Source organism: Saimiri boliviensis, chromosome 2 (assembly GCF_048565385.1).
Source record: "Saimiri boliviensis isolate mSaiBol1 chromosome 2, mSaiBol1.pri, whole genome shotgun sequence".
In the NCBI taxonomy this organism is placed as follows: Eukaryota; Metazoa; Chordata; class Mammalia; order Primates; family Cebidae; genus Saimiri; species Saimiri boliviensis.
The window spans coordinates 123,073,457-123,093,458 of NC_133450.1; the positions used below are offsets into that span (position 1 = coordinate 123,073,457).

General features: G+C 41.0%; 1 protein-coding gene across 2 annotated transcripts in view; it reads left to right on the forward strand.

The window, feature by feature from the left end:
* NEDD4 (NEDD4 E3 ubiquitin protein ligase) overlaps positions 1-20,002 on the forward strand; it is a 153,635-nt gene that overhangs the window by 128,217 nt on the left and 5,416 nt on the right. For both annotated transcript variants that reach the window (XM_003935602.3, XM_010346122.3), the window contains 11 exons: positions 882-947; positions 6,672-6,901; positions 7,947-8,068; positions 8,157-8,227; positions 9,693-9,788; positions 10,110-10,183; positions 10,427-10,487; positions 14,736-14,795; positions 14,886-14,993; positions 15,940-16,036; positions 19,477-19,549. In XM_003935602.3, the coding sequence (XP_003935651.1) occupies positions 882-947; positions 6,672-6,901; positions 7,947-8,068; positions 8,157-8,227; positions 9,693-9,788; positions 10,110-10,183; positions 10,427-10,487; positions 14,736-14,795; positions 14,886-14,993; positions 15,940-16,036; positions 19,477-19,549 (1,058 nt within the window). The remainder of the gene's footprint in view (positions 1-881; positions 948-6,671; positions 6,902-7,946; positions 8,069-8,156; positions 8,228-9,692; positions 9,789-10,109; positions 10,184-10,426; positions 10,488-14,735; positions 14,796-14,885; positions 14,994-15,939; positions 16,037-19,476; positions 19,550-20,002) is intronic.

Here is a 20,002-nt window from a genome sequence, read left to right on the forward strand (position 1 = left end):
CTTGAGTCAGTTTGACAGGATAATTTTTATCGTTTTTTTGTTTTTTTGTTTTTTTTTTTGAGGCGGAGTTTCGCTCTTGTTACCCAGGCTGGAGTGCAATGGCGCGATCTCGGCTCACTGCAACCTCCGCCTCCTGGGTTCAGGCAATTCTCCTGCCTCAGCCTCCTGAGTAGCTGGGATCACAGGCACGCACCACCATGCCCAGCTAATTTTTTGTATTTTTAGTAGAGACGGGGTTTCACCTTGTTGACCAGGATGGTCTTGATCTCTTGACCTCGTGATCCACCCATCTTGGCCTCCAAAAGTGCTGGGATTACAGGCTTGAGCCACCGCGCCCAGCCCTTTTATCGTTTTTTATAGCTGCTTTTTCCATTTTTGTTCAGATGTTTTCTAATTCATAAAAATAAGTAAAACTGAAGATAGAGGATTTTTTATTACTATTTACTATCTCAACATGTAGTCCTTTAAAATAAGGGCTAAATAAGGCAGCTTCCCAGAGTTCAAGGAAAAAGTATACTTCTCACGTTTTTCCTTTAATGGAGAAATCACTTCGAAAGTCTCTTTAGAAATGGACATTTTTCTTTCTAATATTTCTCTACTTGGAAGAAATTTCCTGTTTCTGGCATGTTACATTTTAAGAATATTGCATGATGAAAATTACAGTCATAGGAACTGCCGAATACAATTTTACCTTAAACAGAGAAATTAAACATTTTTAAGTTTTGTATTTGTTTTTCTTCTAATTAAACTTTTCTTTCCCAATAGTTTTCTTTTAATGCCCTTAACTTATGTTCATAAAATACCCAGCAGGGAACTTAAAAAATTGTTCCAGAATAAAAACAACCTAAACTTCTTTATTTTTCCAAAATTTTCAACTGAAGGCAGTGCCGTACTCCAGGGATTATAAAAGAAAGTATGAGTTCTTCCGAAGAAAGTTGAAGAAGCAGGTTAGTGATGTTTGTAAAAAATACTTAAGAGTCATCAATACATAGATGGAAAGTAAAGGGAAATGTTTTTTTTTTTTAAGTAAGAATTTGTTCTATATTTGTAACAACTTTGACAAGTTTTTCATAGAAAAAAGATGCTCATTTTTTTGAATAGCTGTGATATATCACTACAGATCATAATTACTTTATGTCTTTATTTTTCAAGACATTTTATAATACAGAATAATGGCATTAAAAGTTTGCTTTCCAGAGCTCTAACCTGGGTGTCCTTGTGGAGTTTGTGGGGCTTGATCTTTGTAGAATCTGAGCAAGAGTGGCTCAGGCAATTATCTTCTAAGCTAGTCTTTCCTGTGTTGGAGGTCTCTGAATTTTTTATGACTTTGTTTTTTTCCAGCGATAGTCATTCATTCTCTACAGCTTCAAATGTAATCTCTCTGCATAATTTAAAACTGCAATCATGAGTGGAACTGTGCTCTTGTGACTTGTCTCCTTATGCTTATCAGTTATGTTCACTACACTTTTGCCCATAGTCACAAATGCACCATGTTTGGAACTAAACTTACCATCTGCCCATCTATTTCATTTCTGTTGGTATCTATTAGTTTTACTGCCTCTCAATTTGCTCATCCTGTCCTCCGTTGCCTGCACTTTAGGAATACTACCACTAGGTGGCCATATTGGGTTATACCTTCTTGCATTCTAAGCCAGAAGCCTGCTTTCACAAAGATTCAAGATGGTGGGTAGGCTACCTCAAATTTTCACCCACATTTTTTTTTTTCCTGAGACGGAGTTTCGCTCTTGTTACCCAGGCTGGAGTGCAATGGCACGATCTCGGCTCACGCAACCTCCGCCTCCTGGGTTCAGGCAATTCTCCTGCCTCAGCCTCCTGAGTAGCTGGGATTACAGGTGTGCACCACCATGCCCAGCTAATTTTTTGTATTTTTAGTAGAGACGGGGTTTCACCATGTTGACCAGGATGTTCTCGATCTCCTGACCTCGTGATCCACCCGCCTCGGCCTCCCAAAGTGCTGGGATTACAGGCTTGAGCCACCACGCCCGGCCCCAAATTTTTAACAAAAATAAAACATGGTAGTTTTTAAAGACTAAATATTTTATGCCTTACTAAAATCCATAAATAGCATCAACTTTCTAAACTTGTTTTTAAGAATAATTTTCTGGGCCAGGAGTGGTGGCTCACGCCTGTAATCCCACCACTTTGGGAGGTTGAGGTGGGTGGATCACTTGAGGTCAGGAGTTTGAGACCAACCTGGCCAACATGGTGAAACCCCATCTCTACTAAAATACAAAAATTAGCTGGGCGTGGTGTCGCACGCCTGTAATCCCAGCTACTCAGGAGGCTGAGGCAGGAGAATCACTTGAACCCAGGAGGTGGAAGTTGCAGTGAGCTGAAATCACTTCACTGCACTCCAGCCTAGGTGAGAGTGAGACCCTGTCTCGAAAAAGATGAAAAAAGAAAGAAAGAAGAGTAAAAATTTCCCTGGAAAAATTTCTGCTTCTAGACTTTGGGATTTTAAATGTTTGTTGATTTATTGTTCTGGTAAATATTTTCATTCTTAATGAGAACATGCTGGGGAATAGAAGTACTAGCTTCTCCATTTTTTGCCACTCTGAATGCTTGACACATGTTATAGTATCTGATTGTTAATGTCTTCCAAGCAGCAGGCGATGGGAGGCAGTCCCATTACAGGCTACAAAATACAGAAATACAAAATACAAAAAAAAAAAAAAAAAACTTTAAAAAGCACTGATGGCCGGGCGCGGTGGCTCAAGCCTGTAATCCCAGCACTTTGGGAGGCCGAGGCGGGTGGATCACGAGGTCGAGAGATCGAGACCATCCTGGTCAACATGGTGAAACCCCGTTTCTACTAAAAATACAAAAAATTAGCTGGGCATGGTGGCACGTGCCTGTAGTCCCAGCTACTCAGGAGGCTGAGGCAGGAGAATTGCCTGAACCCAGGAGGCGGAGGTTGTGGTGAGCCGAGATCGCGCCATTGCACTCCAGCCTGGGTAACAAGAGCGAAACTCCATCTCAAAAAAAAAAAAAAAGAAAAAAAAAAGCAGTGATATTTATTCATCTCTCACTGCATGCCAGGCATTATTCTTAGAAGTTTACATGTTATTCATTTAATCTCTACAATAACTCTGTAAGGAAGGGAGTACTATCACATTTCACAGATGAAGAAACTGAGGCACAGAGAGACTAGGTAATGTGATCAAGTCCCATGCTTAAGTAGAAAAGCCAAGTGGTCTAGCCCCAGATCCCGTGTTCCTAACCAACATGACATATCATGTTAGTGATTAAGAAAATTAAGAGAGAAGTTAATTTTTGTGGAAATGACCCAGAATGCAACAAAGGTATGTAAGGGATAAACATACAAAAGAAAGGTTCAAAGACATGAAGTCATTCCAGAAGGAGGGGACCAAGATCATGAGGAGGAGAAGGCTAAGAATATGAATTCTCACATTAATAAAAGGGCCCAAGCAGGATTTTAAGAATCTGTATCTAGACACATCACAGCAAAAGAGCAGAACATTAAGAACACTTAGAATGTCACAAAGTGTGGCACCAAAACAGAGATAAAGAATATTAAAAACACCAGGTACAGTGGCTCATGCCTGTAATCCCAGCACTTTGGGAGGCTGAGGCAGGAGGATTACTGGACCTCACGAGTTCAAGGCTGCCCTGAGCTATAATCATGCCACTGCACTCCAGCCTGGATGACAGAGCAGTACTCTGTCTCAAAAATAATAATAATTAAAACCAGTGATTGAAAGCCATGCGCTGTCTTTAACCTTTTCATCTTCCTTATCCTCAACATTTCGTAGGAATAATGATAGCTAATAATTACCATGTGCCAGATACTGTGTAAGCATTTTTACATTTTAATGATGCGAGTAGCTATCATTATTATTCCTATTTTATAGTTGAGGAAATTAATCCTTAGAAAAGACATGTAACCTGCCCAAAGTCTCACACCTAGTGAATGGTGGAGTCAGAATTTGAACACAGGGCCAGATTCCAGAATGCATGCACTTGTCTATTACTCAGTTCAAACACGGAAGTTTCTCCTGTAGCCCTCTCTTCTACCGCCGTTGCTCCTTCACACATCCCTTTGTGTTCTCTCACTGAGCTGTTCCAGGGGTCTTTTTTTTTTTTTTTTTTTTTTTTTTGAGACAGAGTTTTGCTCTTGTTACCCAGGCTAGAGTGCAATGGCACGATCTCGGCTCACCGCAACCTCCGCCTCCTGGGCTCAGGCAATTCTCCTGCCTCAGCCTCCTGAGTAGCTGGGATTACAGGCACGCACCACCATGCCCAGCTAATTTTTTGTATTTTTAGTAGAGACGGGGTTTCACCATGTTGACCAGGATGGTCTCGATCTCTCGACCTCGTGATCCACCCGCCTCGGCCTCCCAAAGTGCTGGGATTACAGGCGTGAGCCACCGCGCCCGGCCCCAGGGGTCTTTAACTGACCAGTGTGCCTGTTGTTTCTCCTTAAAACTGTTCTTTATACCCTGTCCCATCAGCTTATGAGAACCCAGCGATCTGAACGTGTGGCTCCCCTGCTCAGAAACTCTCTTCTCGACTGCATTCACACTGTCCACCCTCTCCCGTAGACTACTTTTTCACATTTTTTTCGCTATAATCCCTGCTTTCTTTCCCTTCCTTTCCCTTCTCCTTCTGTACTCTCTAGGTATTAAATATATCAGACCCCTCATGTATGCTGTTCATCCTTCCCTCTTTTTCTCTCTGTCTAAAGACTTCCTCTCAAAGCCTTCTTGATTGCCTCATTTCAAGTCAATAGCTCAGTCTTTTATGCCCTGCAGAACACTGCTTACATCTCTATCATCAGCAATTATTCTCCTATTTTAAGTCTCAGAAATAGAAGCATTTACACTTGTTTTTCACATATGCACCAGATTAGAAACTCCTTGAGGAAGCAACATTTTACAGCCAGTTTGTATTCCCTTTATTCCCCATCCCTGGCTGCTACAATACCACCTGGCCCAGAGTGGGCCTTTGATAAATGCTTACCTGCTCCCGCTGCCTAGTATCCAGTCTAAAAGTGCTTTTCTGCAAGCTTACCATTTTTTAAATGACATAAGCAGTAGAGTAAACTGCTCATATCATGCTTATGTTGCTTATATCAACTGCTAACACTGTCATGTCTCTATAAGGCTTCTCATTTGCTCTGAATAAATTGAGAATAAAATTTTTTTTTTCCTTAGAGCTAACCTTCTTTTTCGGAGGTGACAGAATGTTGATGGCATGTTTTCTCTTACTAGTTTCCCCTGGAAATTTGGCCATGAAGTACAGAGGAATGAAATATTTAGACGTATCTTTTGTAAAATTTACAGTAAGGTCTGCCTAAAGCATAGTTACGTACATTTGTCATGTAAGCAAAGAATGTACGAAAGATTAGTGAGGCAATGTTGCTCCATTAATTAAGAGCACAGACCCAGGAGTTAAAACTTTTCTTAAGTTGTCTTCTTCAGTTTTATGTGTAAAATGAAGACAATAATAGTAGCTTTTGCATAGTGGTGTTGTAAGGTTAAAGGAGTTAACCGCCTCCCCGCCCGCCGCCCCGCGTGCCTGGCTGTATTCGTTTGTTTTCACGCTGCTGATAAAGACATACCCGAGACCGGGCAATGTACAAAAGAAAAAGGTTTATTGGACTTACAGTTCCACATGGCTGAGGAGGCCTCACAATCATGGCGGACGGCAAGGAGGAGCAAACCATATCTTAGGTAGAGGGCAGCAGGCAAAGAGAGCTTGTGTAAAGAACCCATCAGATCTCATGAGACTCATTCACTATCGCGAGAACAGTGCAGGAAAGACCCGCCCCCATAATTCATTCATCTCCCTCTGGGTTCTTCCTAAGACACATGGAAATTGTGGGAGTTACAATTCAAGATGAGATTTGGGTGGAGACCCAGCCAAGCCATATACGGCACAATCTGTGAGTGTCAGCATCTGTGAATGAGTGAAAGAGGATAGACTCCAGGGAGGAAAGGTAGAGATAGGGAAAACCCTGAACAGATGGGCAGGTGACAACTAGCAGCAGTGGCTATCCTACAGGCCACAGAATGGCGTTCACTGGAACTTAATATGAAAATGACTATTAATGAAATGGCTTCATGGGGGCATTACCATCACCATCAATAGCTTCTTTAGGCCGGGGACTGTGGCTCATCCTTGTAATCCCAGCACTTTGGAAGGCCAAGACAGGAAGATTGCTTCACCTTAGGAGTTTGAGACCAGCCTGGGCAAGATGGCAAAACCTCACCTGTACAAAAACGTTAAAAATTAGCCAGGCATGATGGCATGCTTCTATGGTCCAGTTACTTAGGAGGCTGAGGTAAGAGGATCACTTGAGCCCATGAGGTCGAGGCTGCAGTGAGCCATGTTCACACCACCGCACACCAGCCTAGGCAACAGAACTTTCTCCAAAAAAGAAAAAAGAAAAAGCTCCTTTAGATATAGAGAAGTCTATATTAGTAAGTAATTAGAGAAAATGCAAGAACTCTCTCATACCATCGAGGAAAGCAAGACAATATACCTAGTTGTGTTTGCCCTGAGTATATTACGTAAGGAAAAAGAGACTTAGACACAGGGTGTAGAGGCAATGTTATAATTTTATGAGAGACAGGTTTGTTACTATGTTGAACTGATTTAAACCATAAGTCTCTCCTCTGGGTTTTCAGAATGACATTCCAAACAAATTTGAAATGAAACTTCGCCGAGCAACTGTTCTCGAGGACTCTTACCGGAGAATTATGGGTGTCAAGAGAGCAGACTTCCTCAAGGCTCGACTGTGGATTGAGTTTGATGGTGAAAAGGGATTGGATTATGGAGGAGTTGCCAGAGAATGGTTCTTCCTGATCTCAAAGGAAATGTTTAACCCTTACTATGGGTTGTTTGAGTATTCTGCTACGTAAGTAACTTTAAAATGACTATATGCAGAAAAAGAAAAATCGTGGTTTTAGAAGTAAGAGTCATGCAATATGAGGAAAATGTATGTCATGCCAGAAAAGGGCAATTTTAACTGATGTTTCAGAAGTGACTTTAAAAAGTTGTGGTAAAATACACATTACATCAAATTTATCATTTTAACTATTTTAAATACACAATTTAGAGTCGTTAACATACATTCACATTGCTGTGTTGCCATCAGCACCATCCAACTCTAGAACGTTTTCTTTTTTCATCTTCCCAAAATGAAACTCTGTACCCAGAAAGCACTTGCTCCTCATTCCCTGACAGCCACCATTCTACTTTCTGTCCCTATGAATTTGACTTTTCTGGGTACCACACATAAGTGGAATCATTCACTATTTGTCGTTTTTTGACCAGCTCATTTCACTTAGCATGATGTCTTCAAGGTTCATCTATGTTGTAGCATGTATCAGAATGTCCTTCCTTTTTAAGGCTGAATAATATTCCATTATTTTTACATATAATACTTTGTTTAGGCCGGGCACGGTGGTCTCACACCTGTAATCCCAACACTTTGGGAGGCCGAGATGGGTGGATCATGAGGTCATGATTTTAAGACCAGCCTGGCCAACATAGGGAAACCCCGTCTTTACTAAAACTGTGCAAAAATTAGCTGGGGGTGGTGGCAGGTGCCTGTAGTCCCTGCTACTCGGAGGCTGAGGCAGGAGAATCGCTTGAAGCTGGGAGGTGGAAGTTTCAGTGAGCCGAGACCATGCCATTGCACTCCAGCCTGGGGGGACAGAGGAATACTCCATCTCAAAAAAAAAAAAAAAAAAAAAAATTGTGTAAACATTCATCTGCCAAAGGACATTTGGGTTGTTTCCACTTTTTGACAGAAATTACTATTTTTAAAACCATTAAATCCAGTGGAGGAATGTGGTTCTAACACTAGTAAACAATTCTTAAAAGAGGAAGATTTTTTATAATTATTTGTCATATTAAAGTTTTTCAAATGGAGTATTTAAATGGAATTGTCTTTACAGGGACAATTATACCCTGCAGATAAATCCAAACTCTGGGTTGTGTAATGAAGATCACCTCTCTTACTTCAAGTTTATTGGTCGGGTAGCTGGAATGGCAGTTTATCATGGCAAACTGTTGGATGGTTAGTATTAAGTCTAAACTTTTTACAGTGTAATTACCTGTTTTCTTTCACTTGGTAATCATCCTAAACGTATTTGGTTTTTTGCAAGGTTTTTTCATCCGCCCATTTTACAAGATGATGCTTCACAAACCAATAACCCTTCATGATATGGAATCTGTGGTATGTCTTTTTTGCTTATAGTATAGAGGAAGCATAATTTAACAAGCAACTTGAGCATTTTAAAGATTTTTATTTTAATGATATGGAAATTAATAAATTATCATGTTCCAAAATACAAATGAACTTTTTCCTCAACATTTTACTATGAAAATTTTCTAATGTATAATAAAGTTGGAAGAATTTTACACTGGACACTTCTATATCCACTACTCACAATTGCATTGTTTTCTAGATTTAGTTTATCACATACCTGTCTGTCTATCCATCAACCTATCTTAGTTTTTTCATGCATTTCAGAGTTACAGTTATCAAGTTATAGGTATCAGTAAACATAAATACTTCAACAGGTTATACAAGTTATGTATCTTTTGAATTAGTATTTGAAATATGATGTTTTAGGATGAATGGTGTGTATTTTTTAAATGGCAGTCGAAAGGCAAGGCATTATGGTTAGGCTCCTAGAAAGAAACAGAAGCCCAAGGATTCCCCCCCGACTATAGCCAGGTTGTTTCCTGTGCTGCTGAATAGCTTCACACAATGTGTGTTCCCATGAATTCTAAGGCATCTTCTTTAGTACCAAGTTCATTTTTTATTCTTCGCTTGTTACATATTTACAGCACAAACAATGTGATTCTTTATTATTCTTAAGATTGCACAGTTATTTGATTTGGTTCATTGAGCCTCTATATTTATTTAGAGATTTTTCTTTAACTCTGGCTGGGTATAAATAATGGCCTCCTCATAGCTACTTAAACATTTCACACACAGGGCTGGACACAGTAGTGCACGACTATAATCCCAGCACTTTGGGAGGCTGAGGTGGATGGATTACTTGAGGTCAAAAGTTTGAAACCAGCCTGGCCAACATGGTGATACTCTGTCTCTACAAAAAAATACAGAAATTTAGCCGGGCATGGTGGTGCACGCCTGTAGTCCCAGCTACTTGAGAGGCTGGGGTAGGAGGATCACTTGAGCCTAGGAGGTCGAGGCTGCAGTGAGTGATGATCACGCCACTGCACTCCAACCTAAGTGATAGAGTGAGATCCTGTCTCAAAACAAAATTAAATTAAAAAATAAGAATAAATAAAACATTTCACACACAGTCACATAGGCATGTGAGGAATGTGCTAAGTGCTCCTGGATATCTACAGAAGTTAGGTTTTATCTGAAAACTTTTTGATTCACTCCTTTAACTGGATAATAAATTCTGTGCCTCCACTGCTTCCACATAGACATAGATTCTGAACTTTTAAGTAGGCACCACTTGATTGATTGATAAATACATTTTTATTCTTGCCCTTACCTGTCATCCACTCTTTTTGTAATATGTGCATGTGTGTAAGGAAAGGATGTCCTTCTGACCTCTCATCTTTTACCCAATTATTCAGACCCTGTGCATACTGGTTTTTGCAATTTCAGGTGTGTTATATATATAAATTTTAAATTTGTAATTTTTTCTATCTAGGATAGTGAATATTACAATTCTCTAAGATGGATTCTTGAAAATGACCCAACAGAATTGGACCTCAGGTTTATCATAGATGAAGAACTTTTTGGACAGGTTTGTGAATTTTGATGAGTTAAAATGGCACATAAATTGTGAAACAAATGTTTAGATGTTAATACATATGCTTAATACTTTTCTGTGCTCTACTTTTACACTTAGTTTCCAGTAACAAAAGCTGTCTCTCAGCAAGAATTTGCGCTTTCTTTGACATTTGACTCATTCCATATTGTAAAATCAATATTTTAAGTTTTCTTAGCTTTTAGCTTTTGACTGGACTTAATTTAAAACACCAGGTTTCTTGTATAACTACAATATGTATACTTTAAAATTTTTTCTCACTAAAATAACATACTAAGGCATTGTGTTTAATTTTAGACACACCAACATGAGTTGAAAAATGGTGGATCAGAAATAGTTGTCACCAATAAGAACAAAAAGGAATATATTTAGTAAGTATTTTATTGGACATAATTTTATACTTTATTCCGAAAAGCCTCATCTTACCATCTTTCTCTGTCCCATTGGCCAGAATTCCAGTGTTCTTTTTCTCTCTCTATTCCAATTTGGTAGCAAGCACTCATATTCCGCTTTTGCCTTGGGCTCAGCTAGTCTTTGGTTTCTGTTTCTAACTGGAATAATTGTGCCTCCGAATTTTGTCTTGGTTCACATGAAAATGAAATGTTTCTTTTTAGTCTTGTAATACAGTGGCGATTTGTAAACCGAATCCAGAAGCAAATGGCTGCTTTTAAAGAGGTATTTATTTTCTTTTATTTGCTCTTCCATAATTTCACAGTATAACCCATAAGTTTCAAATATTAGGGCTCATCACAGCTGAGAAAAATAAGCATATGGCTTGTTTTGTGAAATCATTCTAAATTATATTTTTGTATTAACTAACTATTCCATTCATTCATTCAAGAAGTCTAGACAATAGACATTGAAAGGTCCCCTTCCTCCAGGCATTTTCCCAACTCCATTCCCTTCACTGTAGGACAGCAAAAGAACAAGAGTGCTGTAGGGATAGTGTAACATATTTGTTTTTCTAAATAGGATCACCTTATACATTTTGTTTTGTGAGTTACTTTGTTGTTTTTTGTTGTTGTTGTTGTTGTTGTTGTTGTTGAGACAGAGTCTTGTTCTGTTGCCAGGCTGGAGTGCAGCAGCCCGATCTTGGCCCACGGCACCCTCCACCTCCTGCATTCAAGCGATTCTCCTGCCTCAGCTTCCCCAGTAGCTGGGACAGGCATTCCCCACCATGCCCAGCTAACTTTTTTTTTTAATTAATTAATTAATTTTTTTTTTTTTTTTGAGACGGAGTTTCGCCCTTGTTACCCAGGCTGGAGTGCAATGGCGCAATCTCGGCTCACTGCAACCTCCACCTCCTGGGTTCAGGCAATTCTCCTGCCTCAGCCTCCTGAGTAGCTGGGACTACAGGCACGTGCCACCATGCCCAGCTAATTTTTTGTATTTTTAGTAGAGACAGGGTTTCACCACGTTGACCAGGATGGTCTCGATCTGTTGACCTCGTGATCCACCCGCCTCTGCCTCGCAAAGTGCTGGGATTACAGGCGTGAGCCACCACTCCCGGCCACTTTTTTTTTTATCTTTAGTAGAGATGGGGTTTCACCATGTTGGTCAGGATGGTCTCGATCTCTTGACCTTGTGATCCACCTGCCTCAGCCTCCCAAAGTGCTGGTATTACAGGCGTGAGCCACCGCGCCCTCTGCTTTTTTTGTTGTTGTTTTTTTGTTTTTGTTTTTTAGACTAAAAGGACTAGATTGATTGGCCACTCTGTCGCCCAGGCTGGAATGCAGTGGGGAAATCTCGGCTCACTGCAACCTGCACCTCTTAGGTTGAAGTGATTCTCCTGCTTCAGCCTTCCTGAGTAGCTGCAGTTAACAGGCACCCACCACCATGCCTGGCTAATTTTTGTATTTTTAGTAGAGACAGGGTTTCACTACGTTGATCAGGCTAGTCTCAACCTCCTAACCGCCTTGGCCTCCCAAAGTGCTGGGATTACAGGCATGAGCCACCGTGCCCAACCTACTTTCTTTTTTTAATCAGATATTTATTGGGGATATTTACATGTGGAGACATATAGCTGCCCTTTCTATATGAGGAGGCTGAGGCAGGAGGATCACTTGAACCCAGGAGTTCAAGACCAGCATGGACAACATAGGGAGACCTTATCTCTACCAAAAATTAAAGATTAGCCTTGTGTTGCGGTATGTGCCTATGGTCACAGCTACTTGGGAGGTTGAGGATGGAGGATCACTTGAACCTGGGAAGTTGAGGCTACAGTGAGCTATGAGCTATAATGGCACCACTGCACTCAAGCCTGCGTGACAAAGTGAAAACTTGTCTCTAAAAAAAGTGTGTGTGTGTGTGTGTGTGTATCACTTTTTCATAAATTCAGTATTGAATGCTGTGTGTATGGTGCTGTACCAGGCCAAAAGGCATAGGTCCTGCTATCAAGGGATGTATGCTGTAAAGAGTGAAATGGGGCCAGGCACAGTGGCTCACGTCTATAATCCCAGCACTTTGGGAGGCTGAGGCAGGCAGATTACAAGGTCAGGAGTTTGAGATCAGCCTGACCAAATGGTGAAACACCATCTCTACTAAAAGTACAAAAATTAGCTGGGCGTGGTGGCATGCATCTGTAATTGCAGCTACTCAGGAGGCTAAGGCAGGAGAATCTCTTGAACCCAGGTGGCAGAGGTTGCAGTGAGCTGAGATCGCGCCATTGCCTTCCAGCCTGGGCGACGGAGCAAAACTCTGTCTCAAAAAGAGAAAAGACAAAAAGAGTGAAATGAACAGAGGCAAGCATAAATGCTAGGAGAGCACAGAAGAAAAGTACAAATCAGGGAGGGGCAAAGGAAGGAACAAAGAAGGACTAGAGGGGTTGGCCAATCATGGAGAGGAGGGAAATGCAGTTCTAAGCAGCAGGAGCAGCGTGTGTGAAGTCTGGCAATAAGGTAGGCTATACCCACAGGCAGTTGAGTATGCTGGCTGAGAGAATGCAAGAGGGGATCAATAAGCCTGCAGAGCTAAGAGACCAGCTTATAAAAGGCCTGTGTGTGAATCAGTAGAGTTAGGAGTTTTCTCTGAATTTCCAAGGAAGGTAGCATTAAAGGCTATTAACCAATAAGACACCAGGATTCAATTTATGTTTTAGATCATTCTGAAAGTGCTATGTAGAGGGAGTTAGATGAAAGCAAGACTAGCAGCAGACTTCCCAGCAGAGTTGGGAAAGTGCTACAGTAATCTTGGTGAGAAATGGTAAGGAATTAAGGGAATGGTGGGGGAACTGTGATAGGAATGGTAAGGGAATGAAGATAGTGGTGCTGATAAGAGCTACCTGTGCATTTGACTGTCATTCAGGAAGGGAGACTTAGAGGGTAGAGATGTTTGGTTTTGGGGATTATCTGCCTATGCGTAGTGAAGCAGTGAACTCGGTAAGATGGAAAATGTGAAAGGGCAGTGAAAGTGGATGGCCTCACATGTGGAGAGAGACCTGGGAACACCAGCATCTTAACTCTTGTTTTGAAAGGAAGGTTTATGAATGGACAGTTTAGAGCATGGCAGGGGGGCGGGCCGGAAAGGAAACAGCAAAGGAAATTAACAAAGGCAGACAAGGGTATCAAGAGCAGACAGGGTTTCAATAGCAAAGATGTTCTTAATCATACTGCAAAGAAGTCAAATACGATAAGGAATTAAAAGTGTTTATCAGATATACCTACAAAGCTGTCCTTGACTTTTTCCAGAACAATTTCAAGGAAGCTGTAGTGTAAAGATCAGATGGCAGTAGGTTGAGGGTTAGGTGGGAGGTGAGTGAGTGGATTTGGTAACTGCATGGCATTGCGAAGAACTTGGCTGTGAAGGGAAAAAGAGTCATTAGGGTTTTTTGTTTGTTTGCTTGCTTTGTTTTAACAAATTTTAATGCATACAGAGTAAGCCAATAAAGAGAAAGAGATCTAGTAAGATGACCTCCCTGAGGAGCAGGTGAAACACAGGTGCAGGCCTAGCCCGAAAGAGGAGGTGGGACCTTTCTTTTCCAATGCAGTGGGAAGGAGGCCACGATGGGTGTTGGTGATGGTTGGGACGCAGGGATGGAGAAGCTTGAGGGAGTTCCATCATGCATACTTGCTTCTCTTTTCTTTTCTTTTTTTTTTTTTTTGAGACAGTCTCACTTCGTTGCCCAGGCTGGAGTGCAGTGGTGCGATCTCGACTCACGGCAATTTCCGCCTCCTGGGTTCAAACGATTCTCCTGCCTCAGCCTTCTGAGTAGCTGGGGTTACAGGTGCGTGCCACCACACCCGGCTAATTTTTCTTGTATTTTTAGTAGAGATGGGGTCTCATTCATGTTGATCAGGCTGGTCTTGAACTCCTGACCTCGTGATCCGCCCACCACAGCCTCCTAAAGTGCTGGGATTACAGGTGTGAGCCACCGCACCCAGCCACTTGCCTCTGTTTTCTCCCAAATAGAACTTATCTACTGTAAAGAAGGGGTGATATGGAGGCCTGAGAAGGATGAGAAATTTGTTTTTTGTTGTTGTTGTTTTGAGAAAGGGTCTCAGTTTGTCATCCAGGCTGGACTACCTCAACCTCCCCAGTAGCTGGGACTACAAGTGCACATCACCATGCCTGGCTAATTTTTGTATTTGTAGAGATGGGGTTTCACCATTTCCCAGGCTAGTCTCAAATTCCTTGACTCAAGCAATCTGCCCACCTGAGCCTCCCAAAGTGCTGGGATTACAGGCATGAGCTTCCGCGCCTGGCCATAGAGTTTGAAAACAGCCACTTTGAGGAATAAATGAGAGAGAACAGACTGTGCACATGTACATTGTCTGACCAATATTGAGATCTCAGGGAAGAGCCCGTGATTGTGTAGTGGTAGAAACTTGTGTGGATGTGTGATTCCTCCATTGGAACCCAGAAGCTGAAACACAGGAAAGGCCATTGGCCCTGCCCATCAGGTTTTTAAATACGTTTTTCTTCTAGGGATTCTTTGAACTAATACCACAGGATCTCATCAAAATTTTTGATGAAAATGAACTAGAGGTAAGATATAACATTCCTAACATTTTATGGTAAAAGAGAAATTTTGAACCCATTATTTTCCTTGTTTATGATTTGACATTCCTTACGTAGCTTCTGATGTGTGGACTGGGAGATGTGGATGTGAATGACTGGAGAGAACATACCAAGTATAAAAATGGCTACAGTGCAAATCATCAGGTTATACAATGGTTTTGGAAGGTAATTGGAAACTTCTATTTTTGTAAATTACTTTTTGATAGATTTAATTATATCTAAGTCAACTCTTGATTCACTGTACTGGTATATAACTGATACAGAAAAAATATATAGACCATCAAAAATTATCTTTCCTTTTGTACTGTATACATGCACCTGCTGGGACTATAACTATTACCAGGTAAGTAAAATGTTCAGAAGGTAGTAAGTAGAATGACAGGCAGAGACAGTTGCTTAGTTTCCTACTAAAGTAGGGACTCTGAAAGAACTTGTAATAACCTGCAGGATATTCCTAGGGACTCTTGGATGTCTCTTTTAAAATTTCTGATAGAAAAATATGCATGCCATTCAATAATATTAATATAATGTGGTTTTTGGGTTTTTTTTTCTTTCTGAGACAGAGTCTTCCTCTGTCTCCCATGCTAGAGTGCAATGGCACAGTCTCAGCTCACTGCCACCTCTGTTTCCCAGGTGCAAGCAATTCTTCTGCCTCAGCTTCCCAAGTAGCTGGAATTCCAGGCCTGCACCACCATGCCTGGCTAATTTTTGTATTTTTAGTAGAGATGGGGTTTCACCATGTTGGTCAGCCTGGCATCGAACTCCTGGCCTCAAGTGATCTCTCCGCCTCAGCCTCCCAAAATCCTGGGATTATAGGCATGAGCCACTGCACCTAGCATATAATTTTTAAAAGCCTTGAGTCACATCTGAAAATAAATGTTTTTAGTTCACTAGGTTATAATCCCATTCTAAGAAGTTGCCATATAGCCTTAGAAATAAAATTTTCAAGAACTTTGTAAGCCACCCATAAACAAAAATTTAATTAAAAGAAATATGCAAATCTAGTAAGGGATTATTAATATTCTAACTAAATTCCAATTGCTTATCCTAAAATTATTTGTTTACCCTTTTTTCAGTGCTGTTCCCTAAATTATGTTTTTATCTTATTCAGGCTGTTTTAATGATGGATTCAGAAAAAAGAATAAGATTACTTCAGTTCGTCACTGGCACATCTCGGGTGCCTATGAATGGATTTGCTGAACTATATGGTAAGGATTTTCCATAAATCATTAAAAAAGGGAGTGATGCCTATTGTCTTTTTCATGGCTGATGAATCCTCAAGCTTTTATCATTTACTAACATTTAGCTTAATTTTAAAAAGAATTAAGCTTTTAAAAGTGATATCATTAGAGACAGTGGAGTAGGCTAATATATAGTTACACCTTCTAGTCAGATAATAAAGGAGAAAACTGGAATCATCAGATGACTTGAGTCACTTTCTGTTCTTTAACTTCAAATTCTATGCCCAGTATGCTTCAGTTACAGAAAAAGCATTGCCTTGGCTGGGAGGCATGGCTCATGCCTGTAATCCCAGCACTTTGGGAGGCCAAGGCAGGCAGATTACTTGAGGCCAGGAGTTTAAGACCAGCCTGCCAACACAGTGAAACCCAATCTCTACCAAAACTACAAATATTAGCTGGGCTTGGTGGTATACACCTGTAGTCTCAGCTACTCAGGAAGCTGAAGCAGGAGAACTGCTTGAACCCAGGAGGCGCAGGTTGCAATGAGCCAAGATCGCACCACTGTACTCCAGCCTAGGCAACAGAGTGAGACTCTGTCTCAAAAAAAAGAAAAAGCATGACCTCTAATGTGGTAGTTCAGGATAGCATTTGAAGTTCCACAGAATGTTCATAAGTGTATTGAAAAAAAAAAAACAAGAGTCATAGTAGAATACCTTTGAGGAAATGCTGTACTAAACAAAGTTAAATGGATTTCTTCAGGACTATGATAAGCTTTACTGTCAGAAGAAAACAAAAGCAATGTTTTCCAAACTTATTTAATCATGAAATCTTTTTTTGTTTTTTTTCCTTTCAAGTTAGGGGTGGAGAATCTCATTAGGCAACAGTTTTTCATTTATTGGGAGAAGCAGCAAGACTGGGCATAAGACTGCACATATCTCTTGATTTTCAGAATAATTAATGTAGTTTTCTATAAAGTAAGCTTCTATGTATTCTGTCAAATTATTTTCCAGTTGATGTATAAAACTGTAGGTGTGTTTTGTTTAAAAGTGCCATTTCTGGTATAGATCACAGCAACTTTTCTCACATTGATTCATACTCTGTTTATATTGGAATGATACTTGTTTTTAAGGACACCAAGAATCGAAGAATAAATCTTTAGAAAAGATGTAGCTAAAGTGAGAGCCCTATTCAGAACAACGAGTAAGATTAGGATTGTCCTGGGGACTAGAAGTCGGGGACTGTTGCCTAGGAATTTGCTAAACTGAATTTTTTAATGTAAATAGAAGCTGGCCATCTGATTGCTAAACCCTGCCTTCTCCATGTCAAATCTGGTCAGCTTGCTAAGCTTCATTAATGTGTGTTTGCAGAACCAGTCAAGCAACTGCTCCTTGTCTACGCAGAGTAACGATGCAAAGTGGCTAGCTTTGCCACTAACCAATTCAGTCATTCCTTGCCTAATTGGACTTCATAGCCTCTTTCTTTTTCATGGTTTCACTGGCTCCCCTTCCTTTATCTTCTCTACCTTAACCAGTTAGTAGAGAATAAAGGCAGGGCAAACAAATGCTCTTTTCCATCTCTGGCCTCTTCCTTCTTTGATGTAACCCAGGCCCATAACCCTCCACTGATTTCATGCGCCGTTTCAAATTTGGGACAAATATCCCACACATAGTGCCAGAGTTGTTTGTGTTAAAATATAAAGTCAAATTCTTATATATTTATAGAAAGAAGTAGAAGTTATTTCAAACTGTTAAAATTACAATGCAATATTAGATAGCCAATAAAAAGTATTTTAAGTCGGCTAGGCGCAGTGGCTCACTCCTATAATCCCAACATTTTTTTTTTTTTTGAAACGGGTCTCACTCTGTCACCCAGGGTGGAGTGCAGTTGCACAATCTCAACTCACTGCAACCTCTGCCTCCTGGGTTCAAGTGGTTCTCCTGCCTCAGCCTCCCAGGTAGCTGGGATTACAGGCACCTCTCACTATGCCCACCTAATTTTTTGTAATTTTAGTAGAGACAAGGTTTCACCATGTCGGACAGGCTGGTCTTCAACTCCTGACCTCATTATTTGCCTGCCTCGGCCTTCCAAAGTGCTGGAATTACAGGCATGAGCCACTGCGCCCAGCCCTTGACATATTTTTATGCAGGCATGCAATGAGTAAAAATCTCATCAGGGTAGATGGGGTATCCATCCCCTCAAGCATTTATCCTCTGTTACAGCCAACCCAATTATACTCTTTTAGTTATTATTAAATGTACAATTAAATTATTTTCTACTGTAGTCACCCTGTTGTGCTAGCAAATAGTAGGTCGTATTCATTCTTCTTAACTATTTTTTTGTACCAATTAGTCATCCCCACTTTCTTCACTCCCTACCCACTACAACCTTCCCAGTCTCTGGTTTCCATCTTTCTATTCTCTGGGTTTTTGTTTTGTTTTGCTTTGCTTTTGAGACAGAGTCTCACTCTGTTGCCCAGGCTAGAGTGCAGTGGTGCAATCTCAGCTCTTTGCAACCTCCACAACCCGGGTTCAAGCAATTCTCATGCTTCAGCCTCCCAAGTAGCTGGGACCACAGGCATGTACTACCACACCTGGCTAATTTTTGTATTTTTAGTAGAGACAAGGTTTCGCCGCATTGGCCAGGCTGGTCTCGAACTCCCGGTCTCAAGTGATCCGCCTGCCTCAGCCTTCCAAAGTGCTGGGATTATGGTTTGCTTGTTTGTTTGTTTGTTTGTTTAATTAGCAGGGCTAACTCATAGGTAGTATGCCCAGAGTCGGCCAGATTATTTGTATAATTCAAAAAAAAAATTAAAGCTATTTTCAGTGGTACTCAAAAAAGAAAGAAAATGCTTATTTACTCTTTACCTATGAGGGAAATTGTATATGGAAATGTAGTGTGTATAGAGCTAGGATACAGCAAAAGCATTGTCAGACATGCCACTCCACGTGTGATATGAAAAATGAACTGATAGACAAGGAATCCTAATTTCATGGCTGAACAATGAAGCCATCCAGCACAAGACTTCATCTCTTGAGTTTAAAGAAACCACATTAGAAAGCTAGGTATGGTGGCTCATGCCCGTATTCCCAACACTTGGGAGGCTGAATTGAGAGAATCACTTGAGGCCAGGAGTTCAAGACCAGTCTGGGCAACATAGTGAGACCCCCCCCCCATCTCTATAAAATCAATTTTTTATAAGTTAGCCAGGCATGGTGGTACACCCCTGTAGTCCTGGCTACTCAGGAGGCTAAAACAAGAGGATCACTTGAGCCCAGGAGCTTGAGGCTACAGTGAGCTTGAATCATGCCACTGCACTCCAGCTTGGGTGACAGAGGGATACCCCATGTCTAAAATATAAATACACTGGATTAGTTCCTTGTATGTGTAAGTTCTACACCAGAAAACTTCTGATACGCCCGGACATTCCTGTAGAGAGTAAATGAAATCAAATAAATGTTTCTTTATAGGTTCAAACGGACCACAGTTGTTTACAGTTGAACAGTGGGGTACTCCTGAAAAGCTGCCAAGAGCTCATACCTGGTAAGCAGTTGTTTGGACCTTGATAGAACAAAGCCTCAGAGAGTGAGGTTCCTCTGATTGTTCATCTAGCTACAGCAGGGCTAGTCTCCTCTGTTACTGGTGGCAGGTATAGATTATGGATAAGGAGGAGGCGGTAACACTAACCCAACGAACAAGTGTTTTGTTACCAAGTTGGCCGGGGCTTGAAATCCAGGTAGCTGAAGATCCGAGAGGCCCATTTAAACTGAGTGATGAGTGATGGGCCGTCCCAAGGGGGTCTAGAACATTCCATTTTGGAGGTTGAAATGGTAGAGGAACTCAGCCATTTGGAAGACATGGTAGAGGCAGGACTCCACAAGGAGTCGTGTGGAGCATCCATGCCCAGAACCCAGTCCTACATCTTACTTCTAGCCCTGATGAAAAGACATCGTTTGGTGTTGTTGGAACGTACTCTTCATGAATAGCAGTAACTGC